The sequence below is a fragment of the Heloderma suspectum genome, chromosome 13 (genome assembly GCF_057233095.1).
Source record: "Heloderma suspectum isolate Gila_16-S chromosome 13, 16-S_ref, whole genome shotgun sequence".
Lineage (NCBI taxonomy): Eukaryota > Metazoa > Chordata > Lepidosauria > Squamata > Helodermatidae > Heloderma > Heloderma suspectum.
The window spans coordinates 5,679,128-5,698,456 of NC_139470.1; the positions used below are offsets into that span (position 1 = coordinate 5,679,128).

Below are 19,329 nucleotides of genomic sequence, written 5' to 3' on the forward strand. Positions count from 1 at the left end.
CACATAAACACATTGGTTAATGAATCTACTACCTCACAGAGTTGTGGTGAGGATATAAAGGGCAAGTGTGATGAACGTATACAGCCCACAAGTCAGATGGCATGAATATTCACTGACAGCTTTATATTCCTGACACAGTGATACATGAGAAAGAAGGAGGCACAAACACAGGAGAGTTTCCAACACCTTTATTTTCTCTGCAAAATCAATTATCTCCCCATCCACCCCCTCAGATTGCCAATTCACATTTGTGTGGCTCCTGTGTGTAAATGGGAACTGAAGGAAAGAGGAGAGGCTTAGTAGTAACTCTCAGGCCATGTCTGCCTGTCAAGCGTCATGGCTCCTTCCCTGCCCCTGAGAACTCTGAGAATTGTAGTTCTGATAGAATTCTCAAGTTTGGGCAGGTTTTGCGGGGTTCCTATGGTGGAAGAGAAAAGGTTTCTAATGTTCGCAATTTGCGCAGACTGGCACCCACTAAGAATAAGCCTGCTTGCACCAGATCTGTGCCCAGCTGGGCAGGGAAGGTGGCAAAACTTTTGCAAAATAGATCCAGAAGAAACCGGGGCTTCATGTTCAACAGAGTTGCAAAGGAGAGGGATTTAGTGTGTCAGAAGGGAAGCAGTTCTACCCAAAAGTTAGTTGTGCAATTCTAGAAGTATGCAAGGAGTATTCCGCCCCAGAAACCTCCAAAATTCTCTGGCGTGGATGCATGGAGTAGGGGAAACAGGAACAGGGAGCAAGACACAATTTGAATTTCCACAGCCACAACCTAGAGGGCCTTCAGAATTACCTCAGAACGCTCAGGGCTTTGCATATCCAAGCACCCCAAAAAACTTTCACAGAAAGTGTAAAGAGTTATTTACAAAATATCCCAATCTTTACATTCCCTTTAATCCAGCAGGTGCTTTGGGCTTAGCCAGGGCATCAAAAACAGAAGCTAGACTGAACAGGGCCCACTGTGATAGTAATACAGAGATCATTTAAGCAAGTTTCTTTCCCCCACCCCCATATTAGAAAGGCAAGGTGACTCAATCAGTTCCTAAGAGAGACAGGTCATATTCACAGTTTGTATGTGAAATTAGTAGGACTGTATTAATTTTGGAGTGGTCATCGGACACCACAGCACTCCTGAGTTTCTGACTGGGATCCGTACAGTGTGTTGGCCTCCTTTAAAAAAAGGGAACGAACATCAGGTCAAAAGACACAAGCAGATTTCAGGCAGACTTCCCATTCTGCCTTCATTCTGGCTAAAACTGCCTTAATTGCAATTTCCCAGAACAACCTAATTAGCAGTTAAAGCTGCTATACAGGAGCTGAGCTTACTAGATCAAAGCGACACATTTTAGCTCTTTCAACAAACTAAACTGCACTTTGCTACTAAGCTGGCAAAACAGAAGCAGTTGAAAGCAGACCAGATTTAAACAGTTCAGCTATTTTGAAGATTATCATAAAACTTTGCTCCACCTGAGCAGTTAGGTAACTCAGGTATAAGTGGTATTTGCAGAAAAGCCTAGCTTAGAATTTGCAAACAGAGAAGTCTTAAAATCAACTAGTGTTAGGCCTCAGAAGCATGACGGTATGAAACGTAGCTTTTGATACCGTTCATCACGGTATCCTCCTGGACCGCCTGGAGGGGTTGGGCATTGGAGACACCGTATTGCGGTAGTTCCGGTCCTTCCTCTCCAGCAGGTACCAGAGGGTAGCACTGGGAGAGGAGGTTTCAGACCCGTGGCCACTTACTTGTGGGGTGCCACAGGGTTCCATCCTCTCCCCGATGCTATTTAACATCTATGTGAAGCCGCTGGGGGCTATCATCAGGAGGTTTGGGGTGCAGTGTCATCAATATGCGGATGACACGCAGCTCTACCTCTCGTTCAAATCTTCACCAAGGTTGGCCGTAGAATCCCTGTCCAAATGTCTGGAGACGGTGAGTGGCTGGATGGGGAGGAATAAGCTGAAGCTGAACCCTGACAAGACCGAGGTACTTTTGGTGGGAGACAAGAGGAGGCTGGGGGATGTTGACCTGGTGTTGAATGGGGTACGGCTACCCTTGAAAGACCAGGTCCGCAGCCTGGGGGTCATTTTGGACTCCCAGCTGTCCATGGAGGCTCAGGTGTCAGCTGTGAGCCAGACAGCACTGTATCAACTCCATCTGATACGGCGGCTGCGCCTCTTCCTTCCCGACCATCTGCTCCCATCGGTAGTACATGCCCTGGTCTCCTCTCGTTTAGACTACTGTAATGCACTCTACGTGGAGTTACCCTTGAAGACGGTTCGGAAGCTGCAGCTGGTAAAAGGCAGCCGCCGGTGAGATCACATCACTCCAGTGCTGAAGGAGTTGCACTGGTTACCAGTTGTTTTCCGGGCCAAATTCAAGGTGTTGGTTTTGACCTTTAAAACCCTATATGGTTCCGGCCCAGCCTTTCTTAAGGAGCGCCTCCAGCAGCACCAGACAGGCCGCTTAACAAGATCAGCCTCGGATGGCCTTCTCTCTGTCCCATCAGCCAGGACAGCTAGACTGGTGGGGACGAGGGAGAGGGCCTTTTCTGTGGTGGTCCCCACTCTGTGGAACTCCCTCCCTAGGGAACTCCATCATGCCCCCTCTTTAATGAGCTTCCGTTGTGCATTAAAAACGTGGTTGTTCAGGCAGGCATTTGGGGTGGGTTAGGGTATTTTAGAAAATGTTTTTATTGTAGAATTGTATTGTTTTAAACTGTTTTATTGTATGTTGTACATCGCCCAGAGTGGCTGGGTGACCAGCCAGATGGGCGATTAATAAATTTAATAATAAATAAATAATATAAATATAAACATCTTTAATACTTTTGCTTACATATTAAGAATAATCTGTGAGACTCACTGCTTTTTATTATTAGGAATAGGTTTTAGTGTTCACAATATCAAAAAAATAGTAATGTCTTAGTGTTTACAGTGACCTGTTCTGTAAAGTAATCTGTTTTTTAAAATAATACATTAATGAATAAAAATGAAAACCAAGAGTTCAAAATTTGAACCCCTGTTGTACTGTTCCTGTAAACTGCAATCCTATGCACAGTTGGACTTCTTCTATCCCATGGAATTCAATGGGATTCAAGCAGCCTAACTGAGCGTTTGTCTTAAATTAATTAAACTGCTTATCAGAGGACCACTGTGGACTATCAAGCCATCTGCCTCATATGAAGACAAGTTATTTGCTATATGTTAAACTTACCAATTCATAGTCTTCAACATATTTGTATTTCTTCTCTCTGTAATAATATCTTTTCTTCATGCAATACAGGACAATGACATCACAGAGGACTGTTGCCTAGTTGAGATTTAAAGACAGAGATGGAAATGTATTTTGTTTTGTTTAAAACATGGAAAATTTTGCTAGCCCCTTATTAAACGGAAAGTCACAGAGAGGGAGAAGAAAGCACTTACCACACCAAATAGAGCTAAGCCAGATCCAATGTTGATCATTGTAGGAATGATATCAAATTTTCCTGCCTAAGACATAGACACAGGTTATTCACGGATGTTTCTCTGACAGCTCTCCATAGAAATTTAAGAAAGTGATGATGGTTCTGTGACTTATCTGTACTGTCTCACAGACGTGGCAGCAAAGCCTCTGGCAATAGTTTGTGCAATAGAACTGAACGTTCCAAACAACTCAGGAAGAAAAAGAAATGGGGGGGGGGAAACAGAGCAGAGCAAAGCAGAGCGGAAGAAGGAGAAAGATGTGTGTACACAAGTCAACTGTTAGAATCACATCACAGGATGGATTTAAAGATGGGCCTTAAAAAGGCTGAACTGACTGACAGCAGGTCTAAGACAGGAGTCCCCGACCTCTTTGGGTTGGTGGGCAGACTTGGAATTTTGCATGCCATAGGTGCTGTCACAAAATGTCTGGCATGGGGGGGTTGCCCATTCAAGACATGTCTGCCATGGTGGGCACGGCCAGTCACAAAACACTCATTTCCCAGAAGGCAGCTGGTAAGACTAAAAGAAAAGTAACTCGCCAAGAAACTAAGTACATGACAGAGATAGGTCCTGAGCTCCAGAACCCAAAAATGCTCTTTTGAACCCAAATGCAGATGGCACTGGAGGGGAGCACTTTGCTTTGCAGCATGTCAGTCAGTTATGAATTAAAAATGTTAAGAAATAAAAGTAAAATCAGGAGGGGCAGGGAGCCTGGCAGGCACCAAGAGAGGTGTCAGTGGGCATCATATTTTAGACCCCAGGTCTAAGGTCTCCGGTAATATTGCTAGAGATGCCATGGGCCAGGGCTGGGACCTCACACATGCAAAGCACATGCTCTACCACAGAGATATGAGCGCTTTCCAGCAAACAAAGCAGAGGGATGCGGCGTACGACACATGCAGAACACTCTCAGAAGCAGCTGGGATGAATGTCAAAGCGCAGCTACCTTTCCAAACACCATGATGTCGAAGCGGATGCCATAGGCCTTGATGAGCGTCCGGGAGTCTACGCCAGCGCTCTGGTAGTATTTTGCAAATCTGAAGAGGAAAAAGAATGGAACAGGAGATCAACTGGTTATGAAGGCAGTTATCTGCGACTGGTAAAACTACACCACTACATTACACAATATTGTGGTGGATTTTCAAACACCCTATATTTTCATGAATCTTTTGCCATTTTGACACATCTGCTAAGGAACTCTGGAGTGTGGTACCAGTGTCAAGGGTAGGCATGGTTGGGCACCTGTCCAGGGCCCACACCCCAGCAGGGGCCCACTGACATGAGCCCCAGGAGTTGCTCTGCCTCCTCACCACTGCGACCTGCTTGTTCACCTGCCTCTTGCTCTGGCCCAGGCAACGGTGGTGGTGAGGAGCAGGAGATGCCGCGGCCGACTTGCTCGCTGGCCTCTCTGCCTGTCAAGCAAGCAAGTGGAGGCACTGATGAGGAAGAGGAGGAGGAGCAAGAGCAGTGGGTGACAACAGTGGTGAGAAGGTGGACTCACTGAGAGAGCGGGCTCGTGGAGGGTGCCTTGGTCAACGGCCCTCAAAATCCCAGGGCCGGCACTGCTGGAGCATCTGCCCAGAGCCCTTGCGTTGTTGCAGAGGATCCTGGGATACTTTTTGGCATGCACCCCTAGTTCATGCAGATTACCAAGCAAACTTCTTGGGCCACACTGTTGCCCTACGTGAACCGGAATTGCCCCCTGCAATACTTCCCCTATTTATTTCATTACGAAAACTTACTACCCAGAAGAGACATTCAGATCAGCTCACACCAGCGACAAAACCATAATCATCACAGTAAAATCGAAATGAAAGTGAAAAGCAAAACCACCAGCAGCACCATAGCAGCCTCAGCATAAAACAATAAAAAACAAGCAACTCTAAAGACCTGGCAGGTGTAAAAGGGCCAGGCAAACTACAGGGTCTTCACCTGGTGCTGAAGAGATGTCAGACTCTGTGTCAGGTGAGTTGCCTTGGACAGAGTTTTCCACACCTGGGATGCCAACCTTGCGCTATAGGGGACCCTCAGATTTTATCACCCCGATAGCCTAACCTGAAGTTGTATCCTGGAGCCACGGTGTGGGCAGAGTCCTTGCTGTCAATACGGCGGAAGGTGTATTTTGGCACACATCGAGAAGCAGGTTTGTCCAAGTCGCAGTCCCACTTGATCTGCAGCCCCATGACTCCACCCTGTAAAAATGGAAACAACACAACCCATTTAAACTCAAACAGCCCTTCTGTTTGACACAGCTCCATTTTTCTATGAACAGCGTGGCTATTTTGTGTTTTGAAAATGGGCATGTACTGAATTCTGTACAGCATATGGTACATGGTGCACGTCTGTCAACTCAAGTCTATTTAGAAAAGAAAAAGAAAGAGGCGCGCACAAGTTTCAAAGTCTCATGGATATCAACATGCATTGCACCATAAAGAACAGTAAATGCTCCAAGGGCAAATCCACACAATGGGTTACTTGTATTGTACAGCACCCCAGCGCTTGCCTGAGTATGTTGTCCGCTGGCGCCAGGCCCGAGAACAGCAGTAAAGATTTACGTTCTTAAAATGCTTTGAAGAAAACCAAACTAAGCATATGCCTGCAGATTCCCTCTAAAACAGTGTCATTTTATAGCTTATTTCAATCAAGTGTTCTAAATACTTTTTTAATGTAAAAGATTTATGAGCCACCTTTTAGGGTAAACCCTCCCAAGGTAGTATAGGACAAGACTTTAAAAAGCATAAAACATAGTGAACTGACACACATTCATTCACCAATCCCTTACAACCACCCTGTGTGGTGGAACAATACTATTAGCCCCATATTACAGATCGGGAGACTGAGGCCAAAAAAACAAAAACAAAAACAAAAATGAGTGGCTTGCATAAAACCACCTAGGTGAATTCGGGCCAAATTCAAACCGGAGACTTCGCAGTTCACATTCTGTGCTACAGCCAGGTCGAAAAGTTGTTAAAGAGATCCTTTTGGTAATGTAACAGGCAATATGACTGGAAGCAAAATACACTGTTTGAAAAGAAGCCTTGATCCTGAGAAGATCACAAACCAAATAGGGAAAGTTAAATATTGACTCTGTTAATCGCATTCCTTACAGCAAATGACCATCTGCAAAACTGTGCCTGTGCGCACAAACTGCTATCCAGCTGCCCTTGTTCAAATACATTGGTTGGAAACAAAGATTAAACTGGGAATGAAGGCACTCTCCCAGAACAGCTGCCACTACATGGGAATTGCTCGGAACTGGCTTTGTCTGGCAGCTGTCCCCACATGGCATGCCATGCTTCTAGCTCTCATTGAGGATCAACCCCTCCATCGTGTGGGGCGATTCTAAGACGCCACAGCCATTCAGTGTAGACCAGCCTCCCCCAAGCTGGTGCCCTCCAGATGTTTGGGACTACAACTCCCAGCATTCCTGGTGGGGGCTTATGGGAGTGAAGTCCAAAACATCTGGAGGGCACCAAGATAGGAAAAACTGGTGTGGACAATACTGCACCAGATGGACCAATGGCCAGAACCATTGCAAGTCAGCTTCCATGTTCCTATTCCTGGCACCTACTCAGAACTCTTTTTGGCACCAGGCAAAGACCTTTTAACAATCGCTTTTGCTTTTATTTTATAATGAAGAGACTTGTGGCACCTTAAAAGTCTAATAAATTATAGCAGACGCTTTCATGGACTAAAGTTCCCTTCACTGGATGCACAAAGAGTTCTCATTGGTTTTCCTGTATCTGAATTACAGATGGGGAAGAAAGAGCGAACTTTCCCCTCCCCACATACTGCAACATCCCGCCTCCCACAAAACTTTTTCCCCCCTGCATGGCAATTAAGCTGAAAAAAAACCCCTTTTCCCCATGGGTTTGAGATGTTCTGGGGCAGGGTGCAAATTAACTGAATAAGGGTGCAATTGTATGCACATTTACAGCCCTCAATAAGGTTTTACAATCTTTACACATTTCTATTTTAAATAAAGGACAACGTCTTGCAAACAAGAATAAGTATTTTAGTTACGGAGCAGTTCAAATATGGCATGGCATGTTTTGTACACACACCGCAGGAAGAATATTAATGAGCGTATTAATATTTTGTTTTAAAAGCTGATGAATCCATAACTGTGGCCCTCAACTCCTTGGAGGAAGAGTGATACAAACAGGCTGAAATAAAGCCAGCCTTTTCTTTTCCCGCAATACATTCTAACCAACCTCGACAGCCATGTCTTGGAAATCCTGCGCAGCAGCTTCAACCATATAACGGAGGCGGAAAATAGGACAAAAGGGATCCGTTTTCGCATTGTATTGGCAGTTCTGGAGGTGCGTTTTGTTGATGCTGGGGAGAATGTTTCTCCTGGAGCGGGACGAAAGGAGGGACGCCAGGGTCAAGATGGCCAGAGGGGCTCCCTGGGTGCTTTATTAAAATGCAGAAATGTGGCCAAATCGGCCCAAAGCACAGGACACGCCATAAGCACGTTGTGGCTGTCTGTGAAGCAAAACTGGTCATCCGATGGCATCAGATCAGTTTTCAGCTTGCAGTGAGGATCATAAATCATCTCCACCCAAACTACCTATGCATCTGGCTGTGAGATAGAAATATCAGGCACAGGCTTTCCTGCGTGGCCGCTTCATTTACTACAGAAGGTGACTGTAGTCACAGAACGTTAAATACCAGGAGGAAATGCGGTCGTCCCACTTGACGAAGGGTGAAAGCACACATTACTTTAAAGATGTAGCTAGAAGCTACGTCTTTTTTTTTACTCTAGGGTAAATGCAGGGCCACCCAATCCAGATCAGGGCCCTAGTGTTGGGCATATAGGGCTTTCCGCCCCGCATCCCCCCACTGCAGTCCCAATCTGGATCGGGGCTCCCATGCCTGCAACCTGTACTGCCAAATCATGATCTATTTGCTTTACTAGGTCACTATGTGGCCATATAAATTCACGTGCAGGGTCCCCGATCCAGATATCCCCAAGCTAGGGTCCCTGCACTTACCCCAGAGTAAAAAGAAAAAAGACGTTGCTTCCAGATGTGTCTTTAAAGTAATGTGTGCTTTGGGTCTAAGTCTCTCTGCTCTCAGGAAACCTGACGCAATTCATTTTGGCTCATCTTCCTACCTGCTGGCAACCTGCCCTGCATTAATGCAAGATCTCCCCTTCTCCATTCACTCCAGAATGAATCCCATCCCACAATCCCAAATGTCTCCCAACTATCCCCCACAATGATCTCTGCTTTTGCCGAAACAATGCTAACTTCCTCAACGATGCCATTTTAAATTGTGCAATGGACATAACCCAGATTCAGGAAGTGGGTTTTTCTTTGAGAAAAGAACAAACAAACAAAACCCCCGATAGCGCTCCAGCCACTCCCGCCAAAGGGAGGTTAGCACCGCAAGAAAAATGTACACACTTCGTGAAGTTGAATTTTGGATACCAGATGTTGTTCTTCACGAGAAGGGTGAAGTTCGCAGCGTCCTGGAGAAAAGCTGGTCTAAGGAGGGTTGAGGGAAGGGAGGGGAGGGGTGAAGGAAGAACAAATATCTTAGTGGAAGCATTTAATTTCACTATGTGCCTTGTAACCCAACTGCTGCATATACATGTCAATCGATCAGTCAATGCAGGCCCTCTCTCATAAGGCAGTGCCTGGTGGCAATCCAAAACCCCAACCACAGGTCACCCTTGAAGCACCCTCCCCGTAGCTCAGTGGTAGAGTGTGTGCTTTGCATGCAGAAGGTCCCAGGTTCGATCCCCAGCATCTCCAGTTAAAAAGGTTCTCAGGGCTAAACTAGACATGACACTAATTGCATGAATGCAATGAACCTACATGGTTTTTATTATGGAACTAGCAATGAAGTCTCAGAGCAGCATCAGAACCATGCAGAGGGGAAGTTCAACTTGCTCGCTCTCCCTATCATGGGCCCAACAAAAACCGCCTTCCTGAAGCTGCCATTTCAGTTTCAAGGGAAACCCTGACAGGTGCCCTGTGGTGTGGAGAAAGTGGAGAGGGAGGCATTTCCCTCTCTCTGTCATAATACTAGAATCCAGTGGGATCATCCCATGAAGCTGAACTGTGCGAGACTCAGGACAGATAAAAGGAAGGACTTCTTCACACAGCGCAGAGTCAAACTATGGGATGCACTACCACAGCATGTAGTAATGGCCACCAATTTGGATGGCCTTAAAAGGTGATTGGACAATTCTTGAAGGACAAGGCTATCGATGGCTAGATGCCACCTCTAGCATCAGAGGCAGTGTGCCAACGTATACCAGTTGCTGGACGGGAGGATGCTCTTGTACTCATAGCCTGCTTGCGCGTTTCCCATGGCTGGCCACTGTGTGGACTAGATGGACCCTTGGCCTGATCCAGCATGGATCTTCTTATGTCCTTAGGTGCCCCTAGTTTGGCCCTAATGTAGCAAGCTGACTGGGAAAGCTTCCATCTACTCTAAGATCCTGTAGAAATGCTGTTATGTAACAGTCGACACTACTGGGCTGGATGGATCAACACTTTTTGATTTAATACAGTGTAGGTTCATCAGCCTTTGGCTGATGGGAGTTGAAGTCCAACATATATGGAGAACACCAGGTTGGGAAAGACTGCTCTACCACATAGACAGATGTGTTTAAGAAGCAGATGTTGCTAACACTACAGAGATAATTCAGTATTGGATAACATGGTGTCTCTGGGAAGATGGTCCCACACCTGGTGGATGCCTTCCCGGATCCAGGCATGCTGTGGAGATGCTTTTTTAAAATTTCCCCCACTATTTCCACTCTCACAAGACACTCACTTAGGTATATTCTCGTCATTCTCCACCGGACACCAGGCAAAGATCTCACAAGTTTTGACAGCAGATTTTGAGCTGTTGTAGACTGTGCATTTCCCAGTCTGGACCCCTGAAGGGACACGGAAAGGCAGTCATGAAACCAGAAGAACCAACCAGAACATGACTGCCTCAGGCTACATGTGTAGATCAAGCATTGGACACAACATCTTCTCTCTAAAGTTGGCCAGGTTCATAACTCATGTAACAAATTGGGAGGAGGGGAGGCCTGAGGTCTTCAGGGCTCTTTAGCTTAGGAAAAAGGTGAGTAATGGGGGGGAGATGATAAAGGTGTATAAAATCATGCTCAGTGTGGAAAGAGTGGACAGGAAGACATTTTTCTTCTTCACTCATAATACTAGAATTTGGGGTCATCCCATGAAGCTGAGCTGGGTTCACATTTGTACGATTTCTCCTTAAAATCGGCACCACGTATTTCCGCTTGAAATACTGTTCTATCCATTAACTACGGGGATTCTTCTTTCATCTATCTATCTATCTATCTATCTATCTATCTATCTTTATTTGCTTAAAATCTAAGGTAATTGCAAAACAGGAGAGAAGGAGGGGAAAACATAACAAATCCAAACAAATCCACAACAAAGGATCAAGGCAGATAATTTCCACCACTAATAAATATGATTATACATAATTCCATCTAATTTTAAAAGCAGCTGTTGCAAATAATGAAAATTTCCTCAAAATGTGACAGCTCAGGACAAGAACGACTTAGATCTCAGAGTCTAGTTTTTAATCTAAAAAGCAAGCAGAATTACTAACACCCAATACTGCACCAGTTCATACCATTGCTGTGAGTGCCAATGTATCCTCTTTTGCAGTCCTTGTCAGACTCACACACTGTGGTCTTATCTGGAAGCTAGAGAAGAAGAAGACTGAACACATCAGCTGAGAAGAAAGCTTATTAATACTGCCAATGCAGGGGCCTCATCCAGCGCACTGCTGGACTCTACAACAAGCGCTTTTGAAAGAAATTGCATGGAGGTACACATGAAAAGAACACAAATGCTATTTCTGAACTAGTTTCTCTGCTACGCCTGGATTTGTTGGGGTGGGGCAGGGAATGCAATGCATAAATTGAGCAAGACTATGTTTATTCAAAGTACTTAGCTTCTTAGAGCCTGCCTTTGCATACTGGACACCCAAGATGGTTAACATCTGAGATGTAGACTGAATAGCCTCCCTGTCAACCCAGCTCCCAAAATTTCACAGCCTTGCTTTAGGTGTTCCAAGAAAAAGTAAATGAAACCTGAAGATGGGGAACTTGTGGTCACCAGGCCTACCTCTGCGCAGAGTCCTTGGGTCTGATTCAGCGTGATGATCATGTTTGTCATGATGAAAACGGAGTTCTCGGCCTAAATACGTAAGAGAGGAAATGGAAGGAAATAATAATGAATTCACACAGTGAGAAGGACATATGATCTGGGTTGATGGCATTTCTCGAGGAGGAGCCCACGCAGCATCAGGGACTTCCTTATTTTGGCACCAGAAAGTGCCAATTGCTTTAAAATCTGAGTTTATCGGCTACAAAAATACCACCTATTGCCTATGGTCCATTGCCTGCAATCTACTCACTCCCAGCCAGTGGCTGAACAGCTGGAATGCTATAATGAACATTCTAACAGTTCAGACTGAAAGTGTAAGCAGTAGATTGTTAACAAACAGCACCATTTCTGTGAGAAAGCGAAAGGTGAGCTTAAAGCATATGTGTGTGTGCATATGTCTATAAACTTTTATTTAGTACATACATAAACCTTAGTACATTTCCCATCTGCCCAATAACTAATGTTCTCTGGGTGGATTACAACCAGTTAAAAAACTAAAATGCCATTTTAAAACACAGTTAAAAATTAAAAAATACAATAAGAATATTTAAAAGAATAATATATAATATAATGCAAAACAATAAACAGCACAGGAATCAATAAAATAGCCATAAGAACTTAGAACTAGGTCTCTAAAATGCCTGGGAGAAAAGAAAGGTCTTTGCCTGGCACCGAAAAGATAACAACGTAGGTGCCAGGCAACCCTCTAAGAATGACCATATCCAGCAGAACAAGATGGAACCCTGTAGCATCCCATACACCAAGGGCAGGAGACATCTAGCACCAACTTCTTTGATCTACCCTCCAGAAAAGACTGGAACCAAAACAATATGTTCCCTCTCCCCAGCCAGTCCCATGTTCGTTAAGTGACCAAAATGGATAAATGGTTGATGATAATGAAAGCTGCTAAGAGGTCCAGGAGAATCAACAAGGTCACACTCCCTCTGTTCATCTCCCAGCACAGTTCATCCACCAGCGCACCTAAGACAGTACCAAATCCAGCCAGGAAACCAGATGAGAACAGATCTAAATAATCAGTTTCATCCCCAAAAGGCTGCAGATCTAAATCACAATTTCCTTTCATACGTACACACCTTACCTGTCATCATGATGGCCATTTTGTGAGTACGTATAAAGGGTCTCCATATAACTTAGACCAGCCTTCTACAACCCAGCTGTCCTGTACTGCAACTCCAATAATCCTGTCAGCGCAGGTGGGCTGGCTGGGGATTATGGGAGTTGTAGTATAGCACAGCTGGAGGGAGCCAGGTTGACAAAAACTGACTTAAACCTATGACATATCAACCATATTTGAAAAGCTACTAAGAATGACCAGATCAGAATGTCCCAGTTGTCTTCCAGACATAGATGTGTGACCACAGACTGCAAACACGTACGATTGTGGCATGCCTAGCAAATCCACAACATTAGCCTCCAACGTACATACCTGAGGCGGAATCACGTAGTCAGCAACGTCCCAAATTCGGGGGCCCAACTCCAAAGTGTTAGTCATGGCAACTCCCTTCACTTTTGCAGTTACTGAACTCACCACAGAATCCGTTTCTTGATAGCCTTTTTCCCATACAAAGACCCAGCTGAGAGAGAGAGAGAGAATCTCAGAATTTCTGTTTAAAGTCCACAACAGGAAAGAAATTGGACGTCAGAGTAGCCCAACACCCATTTTGGGAAAACTACTAAGGCACTCAAGCTTTTTGCCTCACAACTAACTCCCACAACCATGCAGAAATTATTTCTTCCGCTATTTTTTATTGACTGATTTGATTTGAACCCTGCCTTTCTACCAAAAAATGACACTCAAGACAGCTATGACACTCAAGGCGGCTACAGACTGGATGTTGAGATGGTGAGGTGATAATCAAACCAAAAATGGCCTATACTTGGAGGAAAGTAAAGGCTAAAGAGAGGCAGAAGACCCTCACACAGGCCCTAGGAACAGAAAGGGGCTGTGGTCAAATAAGGATCTTTAGGAGGCTAAAGATTTTGGACCAGGAAGCTAAGGGAGAAGCGAGATCTGTGAAGTGTGGGCAGTGGTAATGCGCAGCCCAATCCTATGCAAGTCTCACTATGTTCAAAGGAGCTCATGCCCAGGTAAGCATACATAACACTGTCGCTGAAATTTCTCACACCGATTTGAACTAAGGTCCTTTAAAAAAATTCTTCTCATCCAACATTTGCTACTACTCTTTACCTGTTGATGAGGTGATGGGGCAGTTTTGTTATCATCATCATTATTTCTTAAAGGAACTGCAACTCCACATGCAGATGGCCCTGGGTTCAATCTCTGCCACCTCCAAAAGGGTGGGCAACTTGTGGCCCTCCAGTTGCTTTGGTCTACTCCCATGATTCCTCACCAGTGGCTATGCTTGCTAGGGCTGATGGGAGTTTGTAGGCCAAAACATCTGGAGGGTCACAAGTTGCCCACCCCTGAATTAAAAGGATCAGACCCTGGAGACAATATTGGGCTAAATTGATGAATGGCCTGACAGCATAAAGCATCAAGTTTTTTTTTTAAATTCACATTTATTAATGTTTTACACAATAAATACGCAAAGAACACAGAATTGTCTTTCCAACTCACTTGTGTCTGTCTATCTATCTATCTATCTATCTATCTCATCGCTCACATCTATCATATATCAGGAGTGTTGAACATATGCCCATGCATCTAAGCAGTTGTGGTAGCTGTATTGTTATCTGCTGTATTAACTGCTATTTTATTTGCTGTTCATCTCCTAGTCATTCTATTTTTTATGCTGTTGCTTTTTATACTATGTACTTTTACATTTTAACGTGCTGACAGTGCAGGATACAACTTCAGTAAATCCCTGAATATTTTTTGAAACAAGGAGGTGTATAAATGTTCTAAATAAATATCCTAATATCAACAAGCGGCCATGCCACTCAACACAGACATTCTTGGCTCAGGAAAGCCACCCATGGCAACCAAGGCCCCAACTACATGAGCCATTTACTCCAGGGCTGCTGCAATCCGAAGACCTTCGGGACATACGATGCAGCCACAGCTTCACAGCCTAACCATGGTTTTCAGAGGGGAAATGCAGATTTCCGCAGAGGTGTTTTGCTGCGATTTTTTAGGTTGCTGCGGGTTTACCGCAGTTGCTGAGCTGTCTGTCCCTTCCTCAAACTGACTTCACAGTTTGCAGTGGCCGTGGGGTAGGCGGGCTTAGTGACTGCGTCACTCTGTGGTGCCTTTTCACTCCTTCCCATTCCTTTGCAGCTGCACAGTAACAGAGAGGTATCCATTTTGGAATGATGAGTAGGCACGTACCTCTCACGTGGGGACACCTCTTCGCATGAGCGACCCATTGCAAGTTACCATGTGTATTGGCCCCAGGCCTGTAACCAAGTCACCTGTAGTTTTAGAGGGGCCTAGAGATCCATAATGCTTTGCTTAGGTTCATTATTGGTGCAATTTCCTTGCTAGTGGGCCTCTGAGCATGTGAGATGAGTCAAAAGTCAATAGCACGGCCTCAGCATATTCCATGCTAGTATCTTATCAGGGCCTAGGACGTGCCTGAGAAGTGAGGCTATGTTTATGCTGAGTTACAGGTGGCTGTACTGGGAAAGTTCTAATTGTTTTCCTTCTGAACAAGCACTGTTAGTCTATGCTGGGAAAGTTGCAGATGAATGCTAATTAACGCTTGCTTCTGTCATGCTGCCTCACTGCTGACATGTGTGGTATAAAACCCATTGTACCCCTTGGCTCTGGGTTCAGAGAAGCTGTCTGATCTAACAATTGGGTACACCTGTGTGCTGTAAGTACTCAGTAAAGGCTCCTTGTAAGCAAACCTGGGTCTGGCTTATCATTATCTCCAAACTTTAGCAGCCCATGTCCGGGGCATACACCATGTCAAACAACTGGCACGGTAACGAAGGCACAGACTACCCACATCTTACCAAAGAGGAACAGACAGACACAAAAGAACCCCTAAAGCACAAAACAGCCACTAAAACCCAAAGTGTTACACCCCCACCATCACATGGCTGTGCGGCTGTGCATTAAAATATAATGGTAAAAAAAAAAAAAGAGCAGCGTGACTGCTGCAGTTTACTTCGCTTTAACAGCCATATATCAGAGCACAGCAGATTTTTCCATTGGAGAGGTCCACAGTAAATCACGCATGTACCACAGCAGTAGCTAATTCTCACCTGCAATGCTGTGCAGTTACGACAGAGTGAATGTTGAAAGCAGTGCCATGTAGATGGCCCCCAAAATGGACTGTTAAAGAACTGTAGCAATTCTAGATTATTTGTCTGATTTTGCAATGGCTTCTCTACATTATAACTTGTTTTTATTGTCCCTTCTCTGTTAAGGTCTCTCTTTGGCTTGTTATGGGCAAAGAAATTGACATTTTCCCAGTGCTCAGAAATACCAAATATGGGAGGGAGAGATGAAGACTTTATCAAACTTGGTACATCTTGCAGGAAAACTCAAGTTCAGGGGACAATCTTTGGTGTGGATCAAGTTAAGCCATGCTCATCCTGGTTAAGGAACGCCTTTGCAAATAGCATGGTTGAAGGGAGAATAGGAATGGGGATTCAGAGATGGAGACTGAAATCCCTTTGCAAACCAAATCTAGGAGAGGAGGGAAAAATACAAACCGCTTTGCCAATTAAACGGAGAAGAGGCACAAGTGAAGATGATGCTTTCCACACAGCTCATGTGCCTGTTTTTAAAACTGAAATGTTTCAAACAGCACCTGTGCCTTTAACACCCATGCATCAGGCAGCTACTCAACCGGTGCAGCTTTCCCCTGGTGCAGACCCACTGATGAGGGAAAAAAACCCACCCTTCCCTGTTTTTCATTTCTGTAGTTGTTCAAAAGGCACAGGAGCCACCAGAAATGGGTTTACATTGAAGCAAAATGATACAGGAGCCCTGTGGTTAACTTATCTCGACCTCTGCTTTTCTGCTGCAAAGCATTTCCAACGAACACATCTAAGGAAACAGATTCTAGCGCACAACAGTGTGTGCCAAAGAAGGGTGTTATTAAAGATGCAATCCTATGTATGTATAGACAGGAAAAAAGTCCTACAACTCCCAGCATCCCTTCAGACAGCACACTGGGAATTGTAGGACTTTTGTTCTGCCTAAACATGCATAGGATAGCACCCTAAGTCTTTCAGGTACTATGGAAACTTCGATTGCTTTTGCAACAAAAAATTAACGGGATTACATCTCCGGAAGTATTTCTGATTTGGGGGTTTTCCCCCCTCTGCCTCCCAGTTTTTTCAAAGAGGAAGAAGTTTGGAAGGAGATCTCCTCTGAGGGCTCCCCAACCCCAAGGTGACAAAAGCAGCCTTCTAGGTGGATGGGGACACACATACACACACCTACGAGGAGCCTCGTAGCACCTTGAAGAGTCAACAAATGTATTATGGCAAAAGCTTTTCATGGACTACACAGCCCACTTCCACAAAAGCTTAAGATGTCATAATCCAGCCTTCCCCAACCTGGCACCCCCCAGATGTGTTGGACTACAACTCCCATCATGGCTGGGGTGATGGGAGTTGTAGTCCAACACATCTGGAGGGCGCCAGGTTGGGGAAGGCGTGATAAATTAAGGCTCGAACCACCAGCGCAATCTATGCATGTCTTCTCAGAATTAAGTCCCACTGAGTTCAATAGAGCCTACTCTCGGGTAGAAAGGCCTATATCGGATTGCCACCTGCGGGAATCACAAGCCTCTTCGTTGTTTTTGCGGCAAGCAACAGGCGGGCGCAGCGCTCCTCGCCTCTAGAAACAGACACGCCGACATCGTTCCTCCTCTTACCCGATCACATAGGCTAAGATGGCCAACTGGACCAGCCGGTTCATCAGCCCCACTTTGCGGCTCCTGATCGACACGATCCGGGGGGTGTCGTACTCGAAGAGGAAGCTGTGCAAAGGCTCACAGAGCTTCCCGGGGGCAGCCATGGCTCCGATCCCCGCTGCTCTCCCGGGCGTAGAAGAGGCGGCGGCGCGCGAGAAAGCCAAGTCAGCAAGGCAGGGTCAGCTGCTTCCTGCAGCCTCCGGGCATGCTGCAAGAGCCCCGAAAGGCCGCGAAGTGGCCGAGCGGGCTTCGCAGCGCTGGCTGGCCAATCCGCCCAGACGGCCTCCGTCGCCGCCCCCTGGGCGCTTCGAGCCGGGCTCCTGCGTCCCGCGGAGGCGGCTGCTGGTTCTTGGACTGGCGACGGGCGCGGGACGCGCCTCCGCCTCCTCCCTGGCAACGCTTCGTCCTCGGGAAGCGAGGTCGGACCAGAAAGCAGGGAGGCGAGAAAGGGAAGCCCGCTGCAGAAGGCCCTTCTGGGATCCAGCCGTTGTGCGCGAGAAAGGACCCCTCAGAGCAGTTGTAGCCCGCTCTGCGGAGAAATGGGCCTGTTTCTGCAGCTTTCCCCAGCGCCTGCTGCTCTCCAGATGTGCCGGACTACAGCTCCCAGCATGCTGGCTGCGGGACACTGGGAGTTGTGGTCCAACACTTACGGCGAGGACGGGGTCTTGGGGAAGGCTGCGTTACACAGGGTCTGGGAGTCGAGGGCCTTTGTTCCCAGATCCACAACCCCCAGATTGTATCTGTACAAAGAAGCAGCGTTTCTGTGCGAGCCACTAGCCCAGAGCAGGCACTCACGCAGGGTTGCAAGTGGGCAGTCTCATCTGAGAAGGAGTCTTTCTACTGCTTCTCACTTATAGCAGAGATAACTGAACAATCCCAAATCACATGCAATGCAGAAGAATTACCCACCTCTGGTGCAGGCTGACTGGGAGCGCAGTGACTCATTCAGAGATGCATTGGGTAGCCTCCTCTAGGAGTGGGTAGTACTATCTGCCTATTCACTACCAAGCCATGTTATTTTGTTGACATAAGCCCTAAATAGCTTTTGCTTCAAAGCAGAAATGTAGGAACAATGGATTGCTTAAACATAGTTGATTGTTCTACTAAGCCTGTACTAGAATATGAAGACAGAGTGACAAGATGTTAATACAAAAGCATGTTAAAATGGCAAATTACATTCAGTAGCAAAATGGATTCCAGTAGTTCCTGAAGCAAATAAATAACGTTGTAAACCAGTGCAGAAATATTAGCACAGGCTTGTAATTACTAATTTGCTTGGTCATGTCTGATTTTTTTTTGTATAAACACTAACCAGATTAAAAGAAATATGTAGAGGCAGGTTGTTTAATAAAAACTCCTGAGGACTAGTAACTTATTTTTAGTAGGCATATTGTCATGGTGTTAGCAGTGCAACAAAATGGTAGCGGCCATTTATACTTTACTGTCAGCCACCACCATGTGGAGTCTGTTTTCAAATGTAGGAAGCTACCTTATATGAAGTCCAAGTAAGGCTAATTGATTCACTTAGTATTGTTTACACTGGTGATGGCATCTCTCTGGCAGAGAAAGGCTCTTTTTCCTCATCTGCCATCTGGTCCTTTTAACGAGATGCTTGGGACCAAACATGGGAACTTTTGGATGAAGAACAAGCACTCTGCCACTGAGCGTTGTCTCACCATGTGTGGGGGCCAGGCGATTTTCTCTGTGCCACTGCAAATATTCAGACCAAAAGAAAAAAAGATGCAATGGAAAACAAAATTCCCTAATCCACTTCCAAGCCACTGAGTGGTGGTAGCCGCCATTGTGTACAGTGGGGATTGGCAGCAGGGGCATTGCTAGCCCTG

At 45.7% G+C, this 19,329-nt stretch overlaps 1 protein-coding gene across 1 annotated transcript; it reads right to left on the minus strand.

Moving 5' to 3' along the window:
* Positions 1 to 123: 123 nt before the first annotated feature.
* On the minus strand, positions 124 to 17,841 carry LOC146335991 (P2X purinoceptor 4-like). The gene is made up of 12 exons (XM_084820301.1): positions 17,447 to 17,841; positions 13,078 to 13,225; positions 11,589 to 11,660; positions 11,092 to 11,164; positions 10,255 to 10,360; positions 8,874 to 8,954; positions 7,677 to 7,818; positions 5,518 to 5,654; positions 4,409 to 4,499; positions 3,424 to 3,489; positions 3,212 to 3,307; positions 124 to 1,167 (listed from the first exon to the last, which is right to left on the minus strand). Exons 1-12 carry the CDS (start codon positions 17,587 to 17,589, stop codon positions 1,108 to 1,110), a joined length of 1,215 nt encoding a protein of 404 aa, XP_084676427.1. The 5' UTR covers positions 17,590 to 17,841; the 3' UTR covers positions 124 to 1,107.
* Between the last annotated feature and the right edge of the window lie 1,488 nt (positions 17,842 to 19,329).

Bases quoted from the DNA above. Each gene is read 5' to 3' on its own strand.
- LOC146335991 (XM_084820301.1), bottom strand. From the start codon at position 17,589: ATGGCTGCCCCCGGGAAGCTCTGTGAGCCTTTGCACAGCTTCCTCTTC. The intron at 7,819-8,873 runs GTGTGTACATTT...GTCCCGCTCCAG, and splicing joins CCAAAATTCAACTTCACGAA to GAGAAACATTCTCCCCAGCA. The intron at 3,308-3,423 runs GTAAGTGCTTTC...AATCTCAACTAG, and splicing joins GCTTAGCTCTATTTGGTGTG to GCAACAGTCCTCTGTGATGT.